We start from the raw sequence: 23,179 nt of genomic DNA, 5'->3' as shown, positions 1-23,179 counted from the left end.
ACAGAGTGTAAACAGTTGGATTTGGATGCAATTTATACCTATAGTGATATGTCAATGAAATATAATCAGTTTTACAGTCTCATACATGAGAAAGTCTGATACACTGATGGTGCCAAAATGTCTCCAAATGGCACAATTTGGTTGTCCGCCTAAACATACCTGTACTAAAATAGGTACAAAGTTGCATTGGCTCTCATTACTAGCATCTCATTTGGCACAAGTACTCATCAGACCATGAGTACTGATTCCTAGATGATTTGGGCTATAAGGTCAGGTTTACAAGCTGATATTCACTCTAAAAGCTTTAGGCGGAGAGTGAATTTGAGATTTTTCACAATGTTCTAGCTCTATTTACTCTGACACAGTAACATACATATATTTTGATTCTGCCTCACTTCTACAGTCACCCCACAGGTGTTAGCTTTCATTTGATACCAAGATCATTATGAAGGCCCTTGTGATTGTGGAGATATTCTATATTCACTGTGGGCATGTCATTTCGAGCAGAAAACCTGAATAAAAAATAGGACCGATAAGAACAGGTTGCGGCATATATAGCAATTTATGACGTGATAAAATGTTGTTTCAAGTCCAGTTGGTTTTGATAAAACAATTTTTAGGGACTGCTGTTTTCAGTTTAACCGTAAAACCGTCCAACCCTACTCACACGTTTACAGTGGAGAGAAGTATTTGCGGACCTAGCATATATACGCGCTATAGACAGACTATTCAAATAATATTTAAAATGCAACTTTAGCGTGTCCAAGAAATCCAACCTGACTAGAATGTGTCCACAATGCGGAAGGCTGAATACAGGCTGAATTCAAGTGACTGGTCTAAAAAGGGACATAATTAAGTTATTTTTAACTGATGCTTTAACTGAATAAGAGTGCTGTAAAGCAACAGAACACTATATTTACATCTTATAGTGGTTTTGCATTAAGAGTTGATCAATCACTCAGCAGATTTTAGGTGTATTTCTCCTTATTTAGATGCAGCTTTTAGCCAACTTGTTTTTCCCTTTGAAGCCCATTCATTCTGTAACAGTATCCAAATCAGACTCTGGACACTAAAATCAAGGATATTACAACAATATTGCTTCTGAATGTCTTACTTTTTACATAAGTAGTTGAGCATTTGAAAATGTATTTCATTGAAAAGTTTCAATCCAGCCGGAAAATGTTTCTGTCGCATGCACCACTTGTTTTCACTACACAACTGACGGCGTTTCAGTGTTGTAGACTCTTGGGGGGACAAATTCAGACACATAAAAACTGTCTACTAGTGCTACACAATTACAACATTTAAATAGTGTGGAACACCTCTAACTGTTTTTTTTCCTTTCAGGGAAACGTGTATGTGAAATGTCCCACCATCCCAGCCGCCATGGCAGCAGTGAATGCGTTACATGGACGATATTTTGCAGGTAAGAGCTCAACACAAGGGCCGCCTTTTTTGAATGGTCATACACGCAGTATTGCAGTCTATGTGGACATGTTTTTTTACAGTGCACGTTTGTTGTCTCCAGGTAAAATGATCACAGCTGCGTACGTCCCCCTCCCGACGTATCACAACCTCTTCCCTGACTCTGTGACGGCCACTCAGCTCCTCATCCCCCCAGCGCGCCGGTGATTCTCCCATCCTCACAACGACACATTCAGAACCTGCAGAGTGGTTGGACACTGAATCTCAGTTTGACCCCTGATCTCTTTTTTAAAGTTAGACATTTTCTTGTCTGTGCTTTTTTCAGTCCTGCTAGTTGTGGCAGTATGTGTTTCTTTTTTCTTTCTTTTTTCCCCTCCCCTTCACCACACCTGTTTTGCGGAGACTTACGTTGATGACAAAAAGAATCAGCTTTACTTGCCATGTTGGGCATTTAGCAAGGAGTTCCAGCCAGTGGAGTAAAAGGGTTGGAGTCCCTAGAGAGTTTATGGGTTGATCTTGACAATTGACCATTTTATCTTTTGTAAAGTTTATTCTTGTTCATACATTGTCTTGTGCTTGATAGCTTTGATAGGCATGTTTTTCCCTGAGACAGTGTACCATTTAGACACCCTTCCACAACAGGATATTCAACATTTTTGAAGAAGAGAAAAAAAAAAAAGTGCAGTTTTTGCTTATGCATCAGATTATTTACCAATGTTTTAAGCTCCATGAGCTCTGGAACTATAATGACTGATTATTCATTTGTGCTCATTAATATACCGTTTGGTATTTCAGTATCTGTTTTCTAATCAAGATTTGATTTTGTAAAGACCTTGATTAAAATTTATTTTAAAGTCATTCTGGTAGTTTTATCCCCCCCCCCTTTGTCTGCAAAACTCTAAGCCAATAGACCTACACAATACACTTCAGCCAGAGTCAATAGACCTACACAATACACTTAAGCCAGTCTGAATTTAGTAAATGGTCAAATGTACTGCACTTATATAGCATCTTATTCCAAAGCGATTTACAATGTTTCACCCAAAACACATTCACCCATTCACACACCAATGGCAGCAAGCTACCATGCAAGGCAACGGCCCGCTCATTGGGAGAAATTTGGGGTTCAGTGTCTTGCCCAAGCACACCTCGACACATGAACAGCCGGGGATTGAACTGCCAACCTTGCGATCATTAGACACCGGCTCCACCTCCTGAGCCACGGCCGCCTCCAATTGAGTATTGGTCTAAGCCATGAAACAAGCATGGATTGAAGTCTGTGTTTCCCCAAACCCAGGTCTTTGCCAGAATTATTGAATGTAAATAAAAAGTACATAATTATAATTCAGAACAATGTGCAAATATAACAACACCTGAAATGTATGTGGTCTTGGCTTTACAAGTCAGGGCTGTTCAGATGGATGACAGTGATGGTGATGTCATCCCTGTACATCCTGGCCATGTCCGGAGGAAGACTCAACATCTTAGACAGGCGCCGTGGCTCCACACTGTCAAACCCATCGCTGCCTAAAGCGTAGCGGATCAAGTGAGTGGCAGAGTTCTCATCCTCCAGAGCAAACTGAGCTCTGCTCTTCCTCTCCTGCAGTAAATGATGCATCTGTCCTAGGGTGACGTTAAGCCCAGAGACTGGCTTCTGCCAGTGCAGACCTGACAGGTGTTCCCCTATCACCTGAACCACTTTCTGCCTGTGCATCAGGTCCCACAGCCCGTCTGTGGCCAGGATCAGAAACGTATCCTTCAGCCGGACTTTGTGATGGATCACTTCCGGCTCCGCTGTGAGGTAGGGTGGAGTGTGGTAGTTGGGAGGCAGCGTCTTAGCAAACTCGTTAGCCGACAGGATCTCCGGCCGCGCCTCGTGCAGCCGGTTCAACATCTCGCTGCTCCATTTGAACTTGATGTCCCCGAACCCTCGGAAGGGCATGAGGAGGCCCAGCAGGCGGTTGTGTTTCACCACCGTCTTGCGTTCCGATGCCGGGTGCTCTGAGAGGACCCTCTGGAGCTCTTCCTGGTTCTGGGCGTTGTGGTCGTTGGTGACTGTGTGCGCAGCCCAGGTCCTGTCCTCCTCCTGGACCCCCAGCACGGCTCTGCTGTCCCCCAGGTTGGCCACGTGCAGGTGGTCCCCGTCTACATGGACCACGCATGCCGTGCACCCCGACAGCGCCGCCCTCAGGGGGGTGAAGTGAGAGAAGGGGTCGCTGAAGTCCACCTGGGCCTCCAGCGAAATGTCGTTGTCTAACCTCTTGAACGTGTTCGTCAGAGCCGTCGGGACGTCTCGGTCTTGGTCCTCGTCCTCCTCCAGGTCGATCCTCTCCTGCCAGTATGTCCTCAAGCTGCTGAAGTAGAGCTTCCCGGAGTCTGTGCTGACGTAGTCGTTGGGGTGCTTGTGCCACTACAGCACGGGGAGCACCGGCCTCTCATGTTCTAGGGCGTCCTCGATGTCCACCAGGGTCTTCACGGGGAGAAGCGCCACCGCGATGTAGTAGAGGAGTCTCTCGCTGACGGCCTGAGCACACGCGTAGCCCCCGTGTCCGTCAAACACCCCGAAGAGCATCCCTCGACTCTGGAGGCAGGTGGCCGCACTCCTGCGGTCCTCACTAGGGGAGTTGGAGGCTACGGTGTTACTGTCGAACCCCATCACAGAGCTCACAGAGTTTCGACCGTCATACCCGTTGACTTGATGACTGTACTCGTTGGCTTTTAAGATGTGATTCATTTTAGAGGGGGACATTTGACTAGTCTGATAGTCAGTTCTATACTCCCGTCTTCCACCGATGGTTGCTGGGTAGTTGATTTTGGACAAGTCAATTGCAGGGCCAGAAGAGTGACACAGTCTGGCGTGGAAGTCAAGACGTTTCAACCAGTTGAAGCTGCGCTGACTTATCAGTCTTAACTGGTACATGGCAAGATGATGAAGAGAATGTGGAATCATCTTCAGAGTTATGGAGTGGTGTGCACTCTTCTTCACCTGGCAACAGAAGAAGCATATTAAAATGTATACATGGGTAACTTTTAGAAAGCCAACAACTCCTGAGGTTGTCAATATTGAAACAACTTTGTGTGTAGTAAACATGTCCCCCACAAATGATGCTGTGTGCCTCTATAAAAGGAGATTGATGGAGTAGCCTGTGAATTATTCAGAAATCTTTTACTGTGGCACTCTTTCCTGGTTGTCTGTGTTTTACAGTGCTGTGTTCCCGTTGTGCACAGGGAGGGCTTTTTTCTTCTCGCAATTACCTTCTGTGATCAAATAGAACGATTATTTGGGTGCCATTAGGCTACTATCGCACCGTCTCTATTGATAAATACGCCTTTATGCCAAGCACAAATTTCACCAATAGGCTAAGTATTTGGTTACAAATGTCTTACTTCTTGCAGCTTTGCGTTGATTCCTCAAAATAGTACTCCCAAATAGAAGGGGGGGAAGACAACATATTTACACAGGCAAATTATTTGGTTATATATGTGACTAGCTATAAACCAAGGTTACACAACTATTGATATAGGCCAAGTTTCAATATTAAATTATGCTGCATACCAGACTGGACTCAAAATATTGTTACGCTATCTGCTAAGCTATAGGCCTACAGCTACATTTGTGGCCAGACTGAAAAGTTATCAGAAAACAGTGCTTATTTGATTCATTATCAGTCTCTTGCTTTGCTTGATTTCACAAAATAGTATTACCACATTTGTTAGGCTATATGCCTACTGCATTAGGCTACACTCTCCACCCTATTAGCTCTGCACTTTGCACCTTACTCCGACGTGTCTAATGCCCTCGAAAACTCGTACACAATCTACAGTTGTGGTCAAAAGTTTACATACACTTGTAAAGAACATGTCATGGAAGTCTTGAGTTTCCAATAATTTCTACAACTCTTATATTTCTGTGATGGAGTGATTGGAGCACATACTCTGTCACAAAAAAACATTAATGAAGTTTGGTTCTTTTATGAATTTATTATGGGTCTACTGAAAATGTGACCAAATCCGCTGGGACAGAAACATACATACAGCAATGTTGATATCTGGTTACATGTCCCATGGCCCTATGGGGCTCTTTCCATTCCTCATTCCTTTGAGATTCTGGTCCATTATGACATGATTGCTTCACTCAATTCCTGCAGATTTTTCAGGTGCACGTTCAAGCTGTGAATCTCCTGTTCTCCCACATCCCAAAGGTGTTCTATTGGATTAAAATCTGGTGACTGGGAAGGCCACTGAAGAACTCATTGTCATGTTTGTGAAACCAATTGGAGATGACTTTTGCTTTGTGACATTATCATGCTGGAAGTATCCATTTAGAAGATGGGCATTGTGGCTGGCTATGAAGGTATACACATGATCAGCAACAATACTCAAATAGTCTGTGGCATTCAAGCGATGATTGATCAGTATTAACGTCCCAAAGTGTGCCAACAAAACATTGCCCACACCATTACACCACCTCCATGAGTGAGAAGGTGTACAGGTGTTCACTTAACTTACTTACTTTAGTGAGTGTAAAATCTCCATTGAAGATGCTTTTTAGTCTAGGATTAGGCTTAAGCTTTGTCTGGGAAACCAGCTGTTAATGTTGGTTCATTAAGCAGTTTTTAGTAGTGTACTAATATTATTGCTTATCACAAGTGATCTACCATATGTGCATTTTTCTGTGCATACAGAATATGAGATTCTATATTTTTTATTTATAATAAAGAACAACATCATTATTATTGTATGGCCATAGGTGAGAAACAATGAATTAAAAAATTAAAATAAGTCTGAGACTAAAAGTTAGATAATGGTTAAAGGCTAAATATTATGGGAAAGGAAATGGGCAGTGTTAGTGTTAGTGTCTGTAGTTTTACGACAGTTTGGACTTTACTACAGTGCCGTATTACGTTATGTGTTACACACGTTGTTGAATAAATGGAGTACCAGTTCCAACTTGAAGCTCTGAGTTCAGTCTCCATTATTGAACATAACATTGGCGACGAGGATGGCTGATTGTTCTCTACCTCCACCCTCTCCTTTCCTAGCAGTCCCGGCAGAACCACCGATTCCGTGGAACCGCTGGATTTCTTCTTTCGAGACATACATCCTAGCCGCCGGCTTGGAAGACATCTCCGACAAGAGAAAATGTGCGCTGTTGCGGCACTGCCTAGGAGCAGAGGGTCAGCGCGTGTATGGAACTCTCAGCACTGCGGCGAGATACACAGACGCTGTGGAACTACTGAAGCAACACTTCGCCCCTCCACAAAGCGCTCTTCTCCGCTGCGTCATATTCAAACGAAGACACCAACGTACAGGTGAGACAGTGACACAGTATGTGGCTGATCTGCGGGGTTTGGCGAGCTTATGCAAGTTCGGGACATTACAGAACGAAATGATAAGAGACCAACTCATCTTACACACGAACTGTGACAAGATTAGGGAAAAACTGTTACTGGAAAATGATGAACTTACATTATCAGCAGCTTTGAACATAGCGGTCCAGGTGGAAACAGCCTTGGAATGTGCAGTTAGTTTTTCAGCCTCTCCCAGCTCACCGGCAGCGGGCGCGCACAGCCTACAGGTGCCCCTCCTCCACGTGAGTGCAGCCAGCGGCGGGGAGAGCGTTTTACTGGCCTCTCGGTCACGCGACCAGCCACACCAGCCGTGTGGGAATTGCGGCTCTTCTGCACACAATTCAAGAGCTCAGACATGCCCAGCCCGTGGTAAAACCTGCTCCAACTGCGGGAGACTAAACCACTTTCACAAGGTCTGCAGGTCTGCCCCAGCTAGAGCTTCCCAGTCACCTACCACAGTCATCCATAATGTCAGCTCAGGACGAGCGCCATTCAAAACATGCTCGTTGATGGTTGGTGATGTCACTCTGCCGCTCCTCCTAGACACTGGAGCCACAGTGTCCCTTGTGAACTTGACGACCTATACACAGTTCTTCTCCCATGTGCCCCTGGGGTTGCCCTCCACCACCCTGCGTGGCTATGCCAACTCTGAGATTGACATTGTGGGCTCTTTTCAGCTGCCTGTGAAGTACGGGGAGAGGACACTGCCGGCTTTCAGGTTCAATGTTGCACGCAACGGGACCAACCTGTTAGGCCTCGACCTGTTCAACGCCCTCGGTTTCACCCTGCTAGACACAGCTGGCTCAGAGATTCACACCGTTTCCATCCCCTGGCAGCAACAGTGGCCTGCGCTGTTCAGCGGTGTAGGCTGCCTCGACACTTTTGCCCACCAGCCTCTGTTAGATCCTACAGTGATGCCTGTTATACAGCCCCTCCGCCGCTCCCCCCTGGCTCTCCGCGATGACATCTCCTCTCAACTACAGAGCATGCTCGATAGCGACATCATTGAGCAGGTGAATGCATCGCCTTGGATCTCCAACCTGGTGGTGGCGAAGAAGAAGTCTGGGGGGCTGCGCATCTGCGTGGATCTGAGAGCGGTAAACAAGGCCATCATCCCTGAAAAATACCCCCTGCCAACGATAGAGGAGCTCACCGCCCAGTTCTACGGGTCCAGCGTGTTCTCTAAACTGGACCTCCGTCAGGGTTACCTCCAAGTGCCACTACACCCCGAGAGCCGCAACCTCACAGCGTTCATCACTCACAGAGGGGTTTTCCGCTACAAACGCATGGCTTTCGGTTTAAGCTCCGCCCCCAGCTGTTTCCAAAAGATCATGGCCTCCATCTTCGCTGGGATCCCAGGTGTGGCCATCTATCTTGATGACATCGTGGTTCACGGGGCCACCGTCGAGAGCCACGACGAGCGTCTCCACAGTGTGTTCAGTGCATTGGCCAAGCATCACCTCACACTCAATGGTGAGAAGTGTGTATTCGCCGCCCCAGCCATTGACTTTGTGGGGTTCCGCCTCTCAGCTGATGGCACGTACCCGCTGCACTCGAACACCGAGGCCATTCATCATGTCCCGGAGCCCACCACAGCCGCTCAGTTGGCCTCCTTTCTAGGCATGACGGCGTACTACCTCCGTTTCCTGCCACAGTACTCGGCCACAACCACACCACTGCGGAGGCTGTTGAAGCATGACGAGCCCTGGCTCTGGACGTCTGCCTGCTCAGACGCCGTACGCCTCCTGAAGGCCCAACTCACCTCGCCACCGGTCCTGGCGCATTTCGACCTGGCCAGCCCCACTCTTGTCACGTGCGACGCCTCTGCCACAGCCATTGGTGCGGTGATGTCCCAGCTGCAAGGGGGGGTGGAGAGACCGATCGCCTTCGCCTCCCGTGCTCTCAGCCCCACGGAACAGAAGTACTCGGTGGGGGAGCGGGAGGCCCTAGCATGCCTCTGGGCATGTGAGCGCTGGCACATGTACCTCTATGGACGTCTATTCACACTGAGGACAGACCACCAGGCCCTCATCACCCTCCTGGCCACGTCTGGCACCGGTCACAAACCACTCCGCCTCCACCGCTGGGCCGACCGCCTGCAGCAGTACAACTACCGGCTACAGTTCACGCCAGGACGAGACAACGTGGTAGCCGACTTGCTATCACGCTCAATCCCCAGCCCACCCACAGCCCCAACCTTGACCCCCGGACTGGACCAGGCTGAGCATGACCTCGTCCAGCTCCTCCACACACCCCTTCAGGAGACGGTGTCGCTGAAAGAGCTCCGGGATGCCTCAGCCGATGACCCCACCCTCTCTACACTCTCAACCTACATCACGCAGGGGTGGCCGGCAAGAGTACCTGACGAGCTACTCACTTACTCCAGGATCAGGGAGGAGTTGTCGGTTTGGAATGACACCTGTGTCGCTCGCGGGTTCTGGACTGTGGTCCCAGGTGTCCTTCGGGCGCGTATCCTTGCTATGGCGCACGAGGGTCACCTGGGCATAGTCAGGCTCAAACAGCGCTGTCGTGATGTTGTGTGGTGGCCAGGCATCGACAGGGAACTCGAAACCCTGGTCAAGGATTGCACTGCCTGTCTCCTTAGTGGTAAGACCAGGGCTCCAGCTCCACCCCCGCCCATGCAGCCGTTGGACTGGCCATCTCAACCCTGGGAGCACCTGCAACTGGATATCTGCGGCGAGCTGCATGGGGTACCACATCACCAGCGTTTTCTCGTCGTGACCTACGACCTCCACTCTAAGTGGCCAGAGGTGACACCTGTGGGCTCGGTCACAGCAAAGGTGCTGATCGACATTCTCGACGCTCTGTTTGCACGTTGGGGCCTGCCCAAGAGGATCACGACTGACAACGGTCCTCGATTTCCCATGAACTGTCCTCCTATCTAGTGGGTAAAGGGATCCACCACATCCGCACAGCGTTCTACCACCCTGCTGCGAACGGGGGGGTGGAACGGCTGAACCAAACACTGAAAAATGGCATCAGGGCCCACCTGGCACAAGGGTGCACGCTCACCACCAGCCTCCTCCAGACGCTGTTGCATTATCGGGCCACGCGACACGCCACTACAGGAGTCTCCCCAGCCTCCCTCATGCTGGGGCGGGAGCTCCAGCTGCCTCTCGATAGGCTCCGCCCTACACTAGCTCAGCCCCCGGTCCATCCAGTTCAAGCCACAGTCACCAAACACCAGCGCTTGATGAAGGATCGTTTCGACAGGGCCAGACGTGCTAGGCCACCTGTCATTGCTGTGTCGGACTGGGTCAGGATCCGACGACCTCATCGGGACAACAAACTCCAGTCGTTTTGGTCTGACCCTGTCCAGGTCAGCAAACAGCTTGGCCCGGCCTCGTTTAGGCTCGCCGACGGCACTCGTTGGCATGCTACCCGCCTGCGTAAGGTGCAGCCTCCCCCTGGCCCAGCGCTGGGTGTGGCCTCTTCCACAGTCTTGCCAGCCGCACGGTTGGATGAAGCAGCAACCCCGGCCTACCAGGCTCAGCCCCAAGGCGTGGAGCCGCCACCAGTGGCTGTGGCTGCACCAGAGCCACGTTTGGTTCGAGCATGCAACAGGCCCGATCACTTGCGTGACTACATGACTGAATATCACACCTAGGTTGTGTGAGGGGGGGGGAAATGTTACGTCTGTAGTTTTACGACAGTTTGGACTTTACTACAGTGCCGTATTACGTTATGTGTTACACACGTTGTTGAATAAATGGAGTACCAGTTCCAACTTGAAGCTCTGAGTTCAGTCTCCATTATTGAACATAACAGGCAGGTGAAACATGTGTGCGCGTGCGTGAGCTGGCACCCTGTTTTTAATCCTGGACAGAACGAACTACACAAGATGGACACATAAGACAGGTCTAAACTACTGGGTCAGAATCACCATCATGGCCCTCCTACCATCAGCCCATCTCTGGAGAGTCATGGGACCGACGGCTGCCATCTGCCCATTCTTTTTTTCATGGGCTTGGTCACGTATGTTTTGGGAGAACCTAAGAGTTAGAAAATTCTTAGCCAGCATTTTCCTCAATTTTAAATAACGGTAAACTCAACTTGCTATCTCAAAAGTCTTGTCTCCTCTTTGTACATGTCCCACACACATTCTGTCACAGTTCTTTAACTGGTGTGCCCTAGCCAAGGTAAGACACTGCTGCCATATTCACCAAATGTGAAAACTTGTTGGGTAGGCATTTAGTGTAAAATGGCTGGATAGCACTGATGGGTACTCTTCTGCCCAAGCAGTCTGTTTTGCCTTTACCATTTTTGCCTTTGGTAACACAGCTTGTGAATGAGTGGAATTTTTGTAAAAGCCTGACAATTTTGCCTCAAGCTTTTCTTATGGCATTGACACAGATACTCCTGATAGTTCTTTCCCATAGCAAAGGCAACCCACATGTCCATGGTTGGATATTGTAGTGTGGGGGTTGCAATGAAGAACAGACGATCACTTTATAAACTGCAAAACGTTTTCAAGCCAATAACACCAACAGATGTACAGTCACATGTAACACTGCCGATGAATTAAAGTATGTCCAGTCCCAACTACCCCTCTAAAAGTGAGGAACTAACTGTGAAAACCCCCTAACAACTTCCTCTTAGGTATAACGGTAAGTAACATACAGCAACATGAACACAGGAAATATTGAATTACCCACATACCCACTATACCCACCCCTTTCCTTCTGCAAGTCTGAAGGACAAACCCGTTAGTAGCACTATAATGTGTAAACACTGTTTGAAAAACAGTTAAGGTCTGTGCAACTTTTTTAATGGCATTTTTAAGATGAATACAGACTCTTGTGTCCGCCTCTTCATGATTACATTGAGGCCTTTTGACTGATATTTTGTGATATGGATCTCCTTTCCAACTTGGTAACCGTGGATACAGATAGCATAGTCCTACTTGCTTGTTTGATCTAGAGACTTTCAGACTAGTTTGTTTACAGACTTGCTAGAGTGATATACAGTACATGTGTTACCTTTTTTCCCAAAACAATTTCACAATGCTAAAACTGATGATACTTGGTCACCTTTGTAAGATTCACTTACCAGAATCTGTCAATGTTTGCGGAGAACTGAGGTGTGGCTGCAAAAGTTGCGCCTCTGTTCTAGGAAGCCTCTATGCTGCCAAAATGCTGCATTGTGCTATTGTGCTATTGTGCTGGCACTTGTGCAACATTCTTTCACTAAGGCACCAGACTAGAACATTACCAACTTCTTGGGTCCGACTTATCAGGGTATGACTGAAGTATGCCCAGCAGTCTGCCTTCTATGGTCACTTAATGTATTCTCGGTCACAAGCAGGTTATTAACTTGTCTGACAAACTTTACATCTAGTAAAATCATGCCTGTTGAAGTTTAAGTAAAAATAAAGTAATAACCCTACTAACCCTAACCCAAATAAAGTAATATAATATAATAACATCATTATTTATCTAACACTTTTATCCAAATTGACTTAAATTGCAGTGAATGCAAATTCAACTTTTACTTGAGGAAAAGCAATAAAGTTTCTTAGTACGGTGCCTTACCTGTTAACAGTGATCTGTGAACTGTGCTGTTCTTGAGAACTGTTTGGTTACACTTTAACGTACTACCTCCTACATATGGCTTATCTCTAGAGCTACATGTGAATCATAGGTCAACATATGCACAAAATAAAAGGCAATAGATTTGATCATATACTTATGATCAAATGACAATAGATTTGATATAGACAGATAATGTAATATTATGTTCATTTTCAATCCAGAGTTCTACATTTTGTTTTTTAAGAATCTAAGACTGTTGTATACACTGGATTTAAGAATGTAAGAATCTTATTTACACTGGATTTGAAATAACAGAATGACTACTGGGTTAAATTACAGACTTGCATATGTGCAGAGGAAGATGATGAATAACAATGATGAATAATAATAATAATTAATAATTATTATTATTATTATGATAATAATAATAATGATGAATAACAATTTACGAGTGGATATGTAGGCCTATGTTTGTGTCAGGTGTCATGTAAGTGTGTATGTAGGTGTTGAATGAATGAATGCATATGTACAGTGGGTGCGGAAAGTATTCAGACCCCTTCAGTTTTTCCACATTTTGTTGTATTATAGAATCAATTTAAAATGGATTAAATTAAAATAATTTGCCATCAATCCACACTAGTTGGGGGCCTTAGGGCTATATGAGGCTATGTTCGTGCAAATTTGTGCAAAAGCACCGAATATGGCCCAGATGTAGCTCAGAGTATGCTCTAATGATTTAGCCAGGGTGCCCGAGCCAGCGACCAATGGGGTCGCCATGGCGGCCAAATCAATATGGCCGCCCTCCGAAAAAGATTTTGGCTATAACTTTTGAACCAAATTAGCTTCAAATAAAAACTTGGTGTCTTATTTATGTTTCTTGGCCGTTAGAAACACATTGGAATGCTTATATTTATAATTGGGTGTGTCTGGACCTCTAATTTGCATATTTCCAAGATGGCGGCTCCCGGGAAATGAGTTTTACCATAACTTGGTCAATTATAATCCATAATCCAATATTGACCCATTTTGAATGTTGGGGAGCATGTGGGAGGGCCATACCTCGTGAACTTAAAGACAGTTACAATTTGAATTTGAATTTTAAAAAGCTGTTTACAGTAGTGTGACTTCATGCTTGTGTGCAACTTGCACAGTGCAAGTCATAAAGATGGACAGTAACGTGTACAACTACTATTTTCTTCCTCACGTAAGGAATTATTCACGTTATAATTCATCATTCATCATCAGTAATTTTCATAATATTCCAGGATCCCGCTCTCTGCACCTCACAACATTAGCTAGCTAGTTAACGCCCAGGCTCCACTATGGCCATCGAGCTGTCAGCCAGGGAACGTTTCTTCTGTAATCAATGAAAGTGTTAGGGATTTGTATTAAATACTGTGTGTTCATTTAAATAACATGTGACTGGGATCAGTTGAAGTCTCACAGAGTCATGGAAGAGAGGCTCTGCTTTTGAGCGACATGGGGGGAAGGGGCTCCCGACTGGGAGAAAGTATTGTGGTTCAAACCGCCTGTAGATTGCTTATTTTTACCTATGTACTAACAACCATTTTGTACCTGCTGTTATGATATCCTATTTTCCTATACTCATTTTATACTATCATAACTAATGATTAATGATAAGTCTATTCTTCAATATTGTATTTTAAACTTGTTAATCGAATCCCAAGTCATGGGAATCTGTGGGCCTGGCAACAGTGATGTTTACACAAGCGATCCTGATAAGGACAGAGAACCATACAGACCTGGTCATGGAAGGAATGTGTTTGAAGATTAAATAACTGGCCAATTAGTGCTTTAGAACGTATGTAGAATACACCCAAAATAACTATCAAAATATCTGTGCATTCTAAAAACATAACTGTGTGCATATGCTTACTGGTTCCTTAAAAAAAACATTAGAATGTGTGTGTGTCTAAGGTCGTGTTAGGCTGTTCAGGACACCGTTGCAGACAGAGTGTCCAAACACTCCCACCATGACAAACGACCGGGGGGTCAGAAGAAGAAGATAACACACTCGCACGGACACCGAAAGGAGTCGAACGCCACATTCAGACATAAAACAGACGTTTACCATAAAACCTACGAGAGGGACAGCCCATCCCAAAATGTTAAAGAAAAATAGATATAGACTGTGGACCCAGGCAAAACGTGGCTCTTGTCCGGTGAAGCTTCGGCAGTGAACCAGCTATTCTGGTCTGCGGAGGTGAAGCTAGATAAGACCCCTTTCCATGGAATGAAATGCTATTGTATGCTGATATTATTGTTTGCCGATGTGCTCGAATAAATATTCTCTTAAAGAACAGTTCAGTAGTGGTGCCGAATATTTGATTGGATCATTTTATCTTAGAAGTTATATCAAGGACGTCTCGTTGAGATTAAACGGACTCGCTTGTAAGTGACGACTCAATTAAATCAATTCTGGAGAAGTTGATCACCTTACAAAATGTGCTCAGTTGCGGCCGCGTTGCGTTGCGGCCGATGGCTGCGTCCATTTTTTTTTTTTTTAAAGTAAAAATTCGGCAAAGTTTGATTTCCGATGGCGAACGCAAACGTATATTTACAATTGTATATATATCTTGTTTTGCTCTGTTTGTAGTCTACTTGATGTCTTTTTATCATCAGTTAAATCACCACAGCGGTTAATCCACTACTAGAGAAGATACCAGATTGAAAATGCTCGTAGCCAACTACTCTATAGCTCATGCCTGGTCGCAGCTATTGCGAATTGTGAATCACCACAGGTGCTTGAAGCTTGTTGCAGAAATCGATGACGAACGGCTGATACTTGAGGTGGAAAAATCTATATTTTTATATGCAACAAATGACGGTGGAGCAGGTACAACGTCAAGTTAATGCAACGCCGATGGCGAGGTGACGCAACGCTGGTAGTGGAGCCAGCCTGTAATATTCTACAGTAGCTAGCTATCAAGATAACAATGACTGATGCCTTCTTCTGTTTACACGAACACAGCCCATTGTCATATATGCATTCTTATCATTTCAATTGATAGGAGACATGCTGAAAATAAGGTATTGTCTTGTTTCACTTCTGTCTACAACTACTATTTCCTGCAATGACAACATGTAGGCTACAATTTCCTCAATCTCACGTAAGTCATGTATTATGTCATCACAATATGGCCTCTGCCTCTAGTAGCGGCACCATTAATTGGGACCTATGCTGTCTCTGCCAATGAGATGCTGATGAACCATTGCAAAGACCCAAGATACAACGACTTGTATCATTAGAAAGGGAAAAAAAGATTTCTTAGCTATTGCTAATGTTCTTCCTTCTTCTGTTAATGTTACAATTGATCAGTTGAATGACGGTTCAGGTATTGCAGCAATGCTTAAAACACATAATGCTATATATCACAAACGCTGTAGAAGCTACTGTAGTAGTTGTTGTGTCAAAAGGGCTCCAAAGTATGACGTTGGCTCCTCCTTAGTAGTGAGTCCTAAAAAGCTTCGATCATGTCAACCCAAAGCCTGTGGCATTCATTGTGTCATATGTGAGGGGGGGATATGGATGACCTTCACAAGGCAGTAACAGATAATGTTGATTCCAATCTGAAAAGCTGGGCAGAATCCTGTAAACATTTTTAGCTTCTTGGTAGATTAGTTACACAAGCTTCCGATGTACACGCAGCAGGTGTGTACTACATGCCAAATGTTATCTCATGTTGCGATATGCAGCAAAACGGCAAGCATCTCATGACACTGCTAGGCCAGGGTGTCAGAAGGGGAAGCATCTACCAGTGAGTGGGGGACAACCTTTGACCATCTAACTATTGCACAAATTGTTGCTCTGGTTGAGGATTCAGATCCTCCTTCACAATCTCCTATTACGGCAACTCTACAGGAACCTTATGAAAGAACGCAGGTGTTTGTGTCTGATTATGAATCCCAAACAACAACATTCAAGCAACATCTCCTCAGCTATCTGCCTGAATAGAGTGAACACCAGAAGGGGAGGGAAACCTACATCGCAAACAAGGAACAAGTGGCTAAGAGGAACAATTGGCTCAGGATGAGGCACACATTTGACGGCTCCTTCCTGTCCAACTGTCTCACAACATCTGTTGCTGAACCCTTACGAGTGTTCAATGATATCGTCCTCCATGGTACAGAGTTCCTCAAACCCTGTGCAGCTAATACAGAAGATGCCAACCTGCAACCGAGAATGTCAATGTCAGAAGTACAATGCATTTTGGCGGCACCCATCACACCTGCAAGACCAACGCAATACGTCACAGCAAGGACATTGACATTTGCCAATCAACCTGACCCAAAATCCAAACAAAACAAAAAAATGTTATTATGCAAATTAGGGGTCCAGACACACCCAATCATGAATATAAGCATTCTAATTGTGTTTCTAATAGTCAAAAAACATAAAATAGACACCAGGCTTGCATTTCTAGTTCATTTGGTTCAAAAGTTATAGCCGAAACCTTTTTCAGAGGGCGGCCATATTGATTTGGCCGCCATGGCGACCCCGGTGGTCGTTGGCTCGGGCGCCCTGGCTAAATCATTAGAGCATACTCTGAGCTACATCTGGGCCAAATTTGGTGCTTTTGCACAAATTTGCACAAAAATATCCCTAAGGCCCCCAACTACACACAATACCCCAGAATCACAACATGAAATCAAAAAATCTACAAAATTGTACTAAATGTAATGCTTTGTAGTAAAACCAAATAAACACATTTCCTGCAACTTTCTTTGCTGTATCATTTGAATTCATTGTTGCAAACACAATTATGGATATGAGATAGATATTTTTTTACATTAAGGGATTATTTTTTGCCACTTGGTTACAGACCAATTTTGTCGAGTGACAGGCATGATGTTGTCCCATCGGCTGTGCTTTTACCCCTCCACCATTCAACTTTGTAGATTTTTGTAAGTCTCCCCAGGCCTCATAGGCGGTGGGCCGAAGCTGTCTATCTGCTTTCGTTTGTGAAATAATCGATCTACAACTATGGACTAGTTGATTTTTTCATATAAGCTAAATAGGTTTTTTTGGAACATGTTTCCGTCTGTTGGCAGCCGATTTTCGATCGACGTTTTATGAAAAGTAAACTTACGATCCATAAGTTAATAAGGAGAATGATTGGGGCTACTATGCCGCTAACCAATCAAAACCTGTTAAAGCGTCACCTGACTTGACGTCTGCCAATGATATTCCTTCAAAATACGTAAACAAGGAAGTAAACAACGTATTATCTGGAAAGACGAGAAGACTGAGTTGTTTCGGATAACTTTACTGTCAAGTAATGTTTCAGGTAAGATTTGCATGTCATACTAATTCATATCACATATTAATGAACACGTCCATGTCATGTTGTGTCAATACAAACATGTTCTAATATGCTATTTTAGTGAAAAATCCAACCAAACGTCACACGCGATTGTGAAGCTAATGAATTAACAAGCTATCTAACTTTAAAGGGTACAATAGCTAAGTTACCAATGTCAACTATGTCTATTCTCAATCATTTCAGTAATAATTGTGCCAAATTGGGACCAGTAACATTAACTTGTGTGTGAGTACGTTACAGTATATGTGTGTGCAAGCATGTTTTTGATATTGTCAATCGTCTCACTTTTACGAGGTGAGCTGGTAAGACAAAACCCAAGACTAAATGTATCTTCACTTGCCTTGCCTATAATTGACGAGACTAGACAAAGATTCAAGTGTTTAGAGAACATTTATAACACTATTGTGTTTTCGCAGTGCAAACACAGACACATGTCTGTACATGGTAGGTTGTTAGATTTGCATGTGCATCTCCCCTTTCACACATTTTGTTTTTTTGCAGGAGCAGTATACAAGCTCTAAAACTGAAATATTTGTCCCGTCTGCATATTATGCACTGGGCGGGAAGAAGATGTGGTTTTTTATTTAGGCTGAACGTAGTGGTAGTCTTTGAGCGGAGAAGTCTAGGCTTTGGTGGTGTATCATTGTCAGTTTGACCTTCTGCTTCTACTACATTGTAAGGGAGGGGGGGGAGGGAAGGGAGAGAGAGAGAGAGAGACATATGATACTCTATGCATTGTAATAGTAATGCTTCCAAAGTTATAGCCTAGTTTATTTACAACTCTCCTAATCTGTTTCCCCAGGTAACCCCAGATGCTCAGCCCTGGACTGCACTGCACATCTTCTGGACCTGACCTGACAGGGCTGACCCTGACCCATTGATGCCTTGTTCATATCTTGTTCATGTCATATCTTAGCTTGTTTATATCATATTGTTAATAATGTTCATGTCATATCATGTCATATTAATCTTAGCTTGTTTATATCATATTGTTCTTATAAATAACTTATATTGCTATAAAACACACCTGCAGCCTCCTGTACTGATTTTTCCCTTTTCTTGCGCTCTCTTTCAATGTTTCGTATGTTGGCATACTGCATATAGCATTGTCTATGGTAGCCAATATTGTGGTTATAGTGGTTCTCCAGCTGCACAGCCGCAGAGAGGAAAGCGCTACAGAGAGTCGTGAGATCGGCCCAGAAGATCATCGGCGCCCCCCTCCCCTCTCTGGAAGAGCTGTACAACACACGCTGCCTCAGGAAGGCCTCCAAGATCTCCAGAGACCCATCCCACCCTGGGAACGAACACTTTGTTCGGCTGCCCTCGGGCAGGCGGTTCAGGACCATGTCCGCAAGGACAAATAGACTGAAGCTCAGCTTCTACCCTAGGGCCATTCAGGCCCTGAACACAGCAAATACCTAGATTCTAGGCCCTGGACAATCTAGACAATTTGATGGCAGCTACTAGATTGTAATCAAGTGCAATACTGAAACACAACTGTGAACATTTCAAACCTGCAAACTGCGACACTTTAAATGAATGTGCAATAATACTATGTGCAATATGACAACCCTCGGGTACATAAGGTTCAGAGATAGGAAATGTTAGGATATGTATAGCATAGCATAGAGTACAGCACAGTGTTTTATTTGTATAGTATAGTATAGTGGATAGTGTACATAGCCTTTATTTATGTAAACCAGCTCTTTTCCCTTCTTGTTTTTAGTATTTTTTTTCCTAGCACCAGGGGAGCCCCCTCTCCCAAATATATATAATACCAATATATATAATAGCAATTTGGCTTTCTGCAGTGTGAAGATTCACCCACTGTAGAGAACAATGTACAAATTTGGTCCAACTTGCATCTGAAAATGCTGTAATATTGTCTGTTCGGTTTGTTAAATGCATACAACACTCCATAATTCATCACATCTCGTTATTTCCCCGCGGTTGCTAGGGTTAACATACAGTCAGTTGCTAGGGTTAACAGCCATTGTTTACATTTCGGGGTCCTAATGTAGCCGTACTCGAATTCTGATTGGTTTATCAACTAGAGCGACCAGCGATGTGCCTGAGCAGACAGACTATTAAAAAATAAGTTTGTGAAAATCTCCGACATAATACAGCTGCAAACAAAATTGTTATAGACTTAAGAGAATTACTTAATATCGTATGTAAGAGATCGTTTACTCCGTAGATGGAAAAAGATAAACTTCGCGATAAACGTGTTCGGCCCACCACCTATCAGGGTCACATTCCTGAGCAGTTTTGTTACTCTCCGTTTTCTCAATGTTTTATGGCAACCTGATCTCCACAGAGTCTCATTGACTCCTATGCAAATTAGAAACCCTAAAAAAACCAAATATGTTCATTCCAAAAGTACACAAACTATTGTTCTTGCATTAAGATGGACTCAATTCAACTTATGCAGTCATTTGTTGATGACATTTTTGCATTTTAGCTCATTTTAAGAGTGTCATAGCAAAGGGTCTGAATACTTTGTACATGGGGGTTTTCTAGTATTTCAATTTTAAAAAGTTTACTAACATTAAAACTGATTTCCTGTTGTGATTCTGGGGTATTGTGTGTGGATTGATGGCAAATTATTTTAATTTAATCCATTTTAAATTGAGGCTATAATACAACAAAATGTGGAAAAACTGAAGGGGTCTGAATACTTTCCGCACACACTGTATACCCTCCTCAAATGAAGAGTTACCAAAGGTTTTGTTCATGTCCCTGAGTAATCTGCACATATGCAAGTCTGTAATTTAACCCAGTAGTCATTCTGTTATTTCAAATCCAGTGTAAATAAGATTCTTAGATTCTTAAATCCAGTGTATACAACAGTCTTAGATTCTTAAAAAACTAAATGTAGAACTCTGGATTGAAAATGAACATAATATTACATTATCTGTCAAGTATTACATTATCAGTATAAAAAAAAAAAGACCCACCTGAAAGTGTAATACATTCCCAATAATGTAATAAGGTATTACATTATCAGTAAAAATGTTATTACAAGATCAGTCAGGTTATTTTATTACATTATTGGTCAATTATTACATTATTGGGTTTTATTACATTTTCGATGGAGTTAAGTGGACATTTTATTACATTATCAGGTGTTATTACATTATCAGATAATTATTACATTATAGGGTGCTACAAGGCCCAATCCCGATTCCCTTTTCTACCCCTATGGCTCGTTTTCGAGTGTGACTCGATTTCGAGCCAAGGCCTTCGAACAGAGCCACAAGCCGTCGGGGTTGAAATCTACCCCTATGAAATGGGACAACCCTTCAAGACTGATACGTCATTTTCAGATTCAGATTCAGATTCAGATAACGTTTATTGCCATTATGCTTGACACATATAGGAATTTGCTTTGGCATTACAGAAGGTGCATTTATGCTTTTTTCACATATATATGAACAAAACAAGTACAATACAAATGCAAAAACAGGCAAAAACAGGACAACACAGGACAGACAGTGCATGGATAGTGCTGTATATAAAGTGCAGTGCAGAGTTATTCAAGGTCTAGTGCATGTTCAGTCCTGGGCAGACTTGGAGGCGGGGGGAGGGGGAAGCCAGAGTCATTTTGCAGCCTGGCGGCTGAGGGGAAGAAACTGAGCCTGTGGCGGGCCTTCAATGCCTTAGGCAACCGCAACCTTCTTCCAGAGGGAAGCAGGGTGAGGAGGCCGTGGCCGGGGTGGAAGGTCATCAGTAGTATTGTAGAAAAGCATTGACGCTCGCGACTCATTCACAACTTCACTTTTACGCTATCAAACGATCAAACAAGTCAACAAATAAAAAAGAACAATGCTTCATTATCAGACCATGACAGAATAACGGCACTCTAACCTGTATAAAACCTGTGCTCCTACCCTGCCAGTCTGCACTGATTTAGGACAACAGTGCAACAACTTCGCGGCTGAACTTTAGTTAAATTTACGGCGTCATATACCATCAATGGGAAACATGGGAAAATGCATGACTTACAGATTTCATTTATGACGTTCCAAAATGACAGTAACGCTGGAGAAACAGCCGCTGTCCACTGCATTAATTAACTACATGTCCTTGAAGAGTCTCCCGCTCACTGCCCTCCATCAAAAATGGCACATCCATCGATAATATTACATAATAACAACTGCTCGGATTAGATTGCGAGCTGTTTTGTTTTCGCAATACAACTATAGCGTCATATACCACCAAGGGGGGGGGGGGGGGGGGATTCGCGCCTATCATGCACATATCAGCCTGTGGATAGATAACTTTAGATAGATAGCTTTACATTAAATATGTCTACCATCATCCGCTGTCAAACACCACAATTTATTTCTAAATAAACATGATTGTACATCTCTGAAATGTTAATCGTGCACCGATGTATTTCTATGGGGAAGGCTGTGCTTGACGATTCCATTGGACTGACGCCGGGGCAGAGGAACAGGGTGACTGTCACCCTGTGACAAACGCGCAGATATGAGTGCTCCGGTGTCCTGCTTTGGTAGTCTAATGGAAGTGATCAGGTAGGCTACCAGTCCTCTACTGCTAAACCCGAGCACGCTGGACTGTGGAACTTTCTATGTTAAGCATAGGCACACGCATAGGCACCTCGGCATAACAGCGATTATTTTGTTATGCTTGTTGTAAAGAAAAGGTCTATAATGCATTGAAATGACATTAGTACATCAGACATTAGACATGGAAATATGTCATATGCGCGACTGTCCACAAATCAGCCTGTAACGTTAGACACAGCACCTCGACATAAAAGCGATTTTTTTTTGTTATGCTTGTTATAAAGAAAAGGTCTATAATGCATTGTAATGACATTAAAGTAAGATAATAAGATGGTTATCATAATTTTTCAAATCTTTATTAATAAGTAATTACAGAGAAAGTAAAATGACATTTCCGCATTGAATAGAGCGACATAACATTTCTGTAGATGATTCGCAATGCATCCTGGAATCAAGGGGTAGCGTACCCCTATGGCTTCAAAGCTAGTCTGGTCCTGGAATCGCTCGAAATGAAGCCATAGTTAGCCCTCGAAATGAAGCCATGGCTCGATGAAATATGAATTGGGACATCCCTACCCCTAAACGTGAACGCGCAAAACAAAGCCATAGGGGTGAAAACGAAGCCGTAGGGGTGAATTGGGATTGGCCCTAAGTATGCGAAAACCAGCCGACCATTTACACAGTATGCATACTGCCTCCCAGAATGCATTTCGCCGGGAGCGGGGAATTTAAACTTCAATTTTAAACCTCCATTGGCTAAAAGATGTAATTTTGGCTTTACAAGTGTTAACATGTCATTTTATGAAGTTTTAATATGTTTTCAGGCGAGAAAGTAACCACATATATTCCCAAAATGTGTCCAGTTTACCAAAATATATAGTTTATATATCTGATCTGATGATTTTTTGCGTCTTCTGTTCGCTAGCTGCGTTCGCAAATTCGCCCTGGAAATCTGATCAGCACTCATGAAATGC

General features: G+C 44.0%; 2 protein-coding genes across 5 annotated transcripts in view; one reads left to right on the top strand and one right to left on the bottom strand.

The window, feature by feature from the left end:
- rbm39a (RNA binding motif protein 39a) overlaps positions 1–2,283 on the top strand; it is a 43,122-nt gene extending 40,839 nt beyond the window's left edge. For all 4 annotated transcript variants that reach the window (XM_080534023.1, XM_080534022.1, XM_080534021.1 and 1 more), the window contains 2 exons: positions 1,348–1,426; positions 1,529–2,283. In XM_080534023.1, coding sequence (XP_080390149.1) covers positions 1,348–1,426; positions 1,529–1,632 — 183 coding nt within the window. In that variant the 3' untranslated portion in view covers positions 1,633–2,283. The remainder of the gene's footprint in view (positions 1–1,347; positions 1,427–1,528) is intronic.
- A 538-nt stretch (positions 2,284–2,821) lies between these two features.
- Positions 2,822–4,159, bottom strand: LOC308159435 (pyruvate dehydrogenase [acetyl-transferring]-phosphatase 1, mitochondrial; the record flags this gene model as incomplete). Its single annotated transcript, XM_080533219.1, is given in 2 exon segments — positions 2,822–3,835; positions 3,839–4,159. Coding segments are annotated over 2 exon segments (1,335 nt in total).
- Positions 4,160–23,179: the final 19,020 nt, after the last annotated feature.

Source organism: Nansenia antarctica (genome assembly GCF_963989245.1).
Source record: "Nansenia antarctica genome assembly, chromosome: 6".
Classification (NCBI taxonomy): domain Eukaryota; kingdom Metazoa; phylum Chordata; class Actinopteri; order Argentiniformes; family Microstomatidae; genus Nansenia; species Nansenia antarctica.
This window is presented reverse-complemented; position numbering and strand designations above follow the sequence as displayed.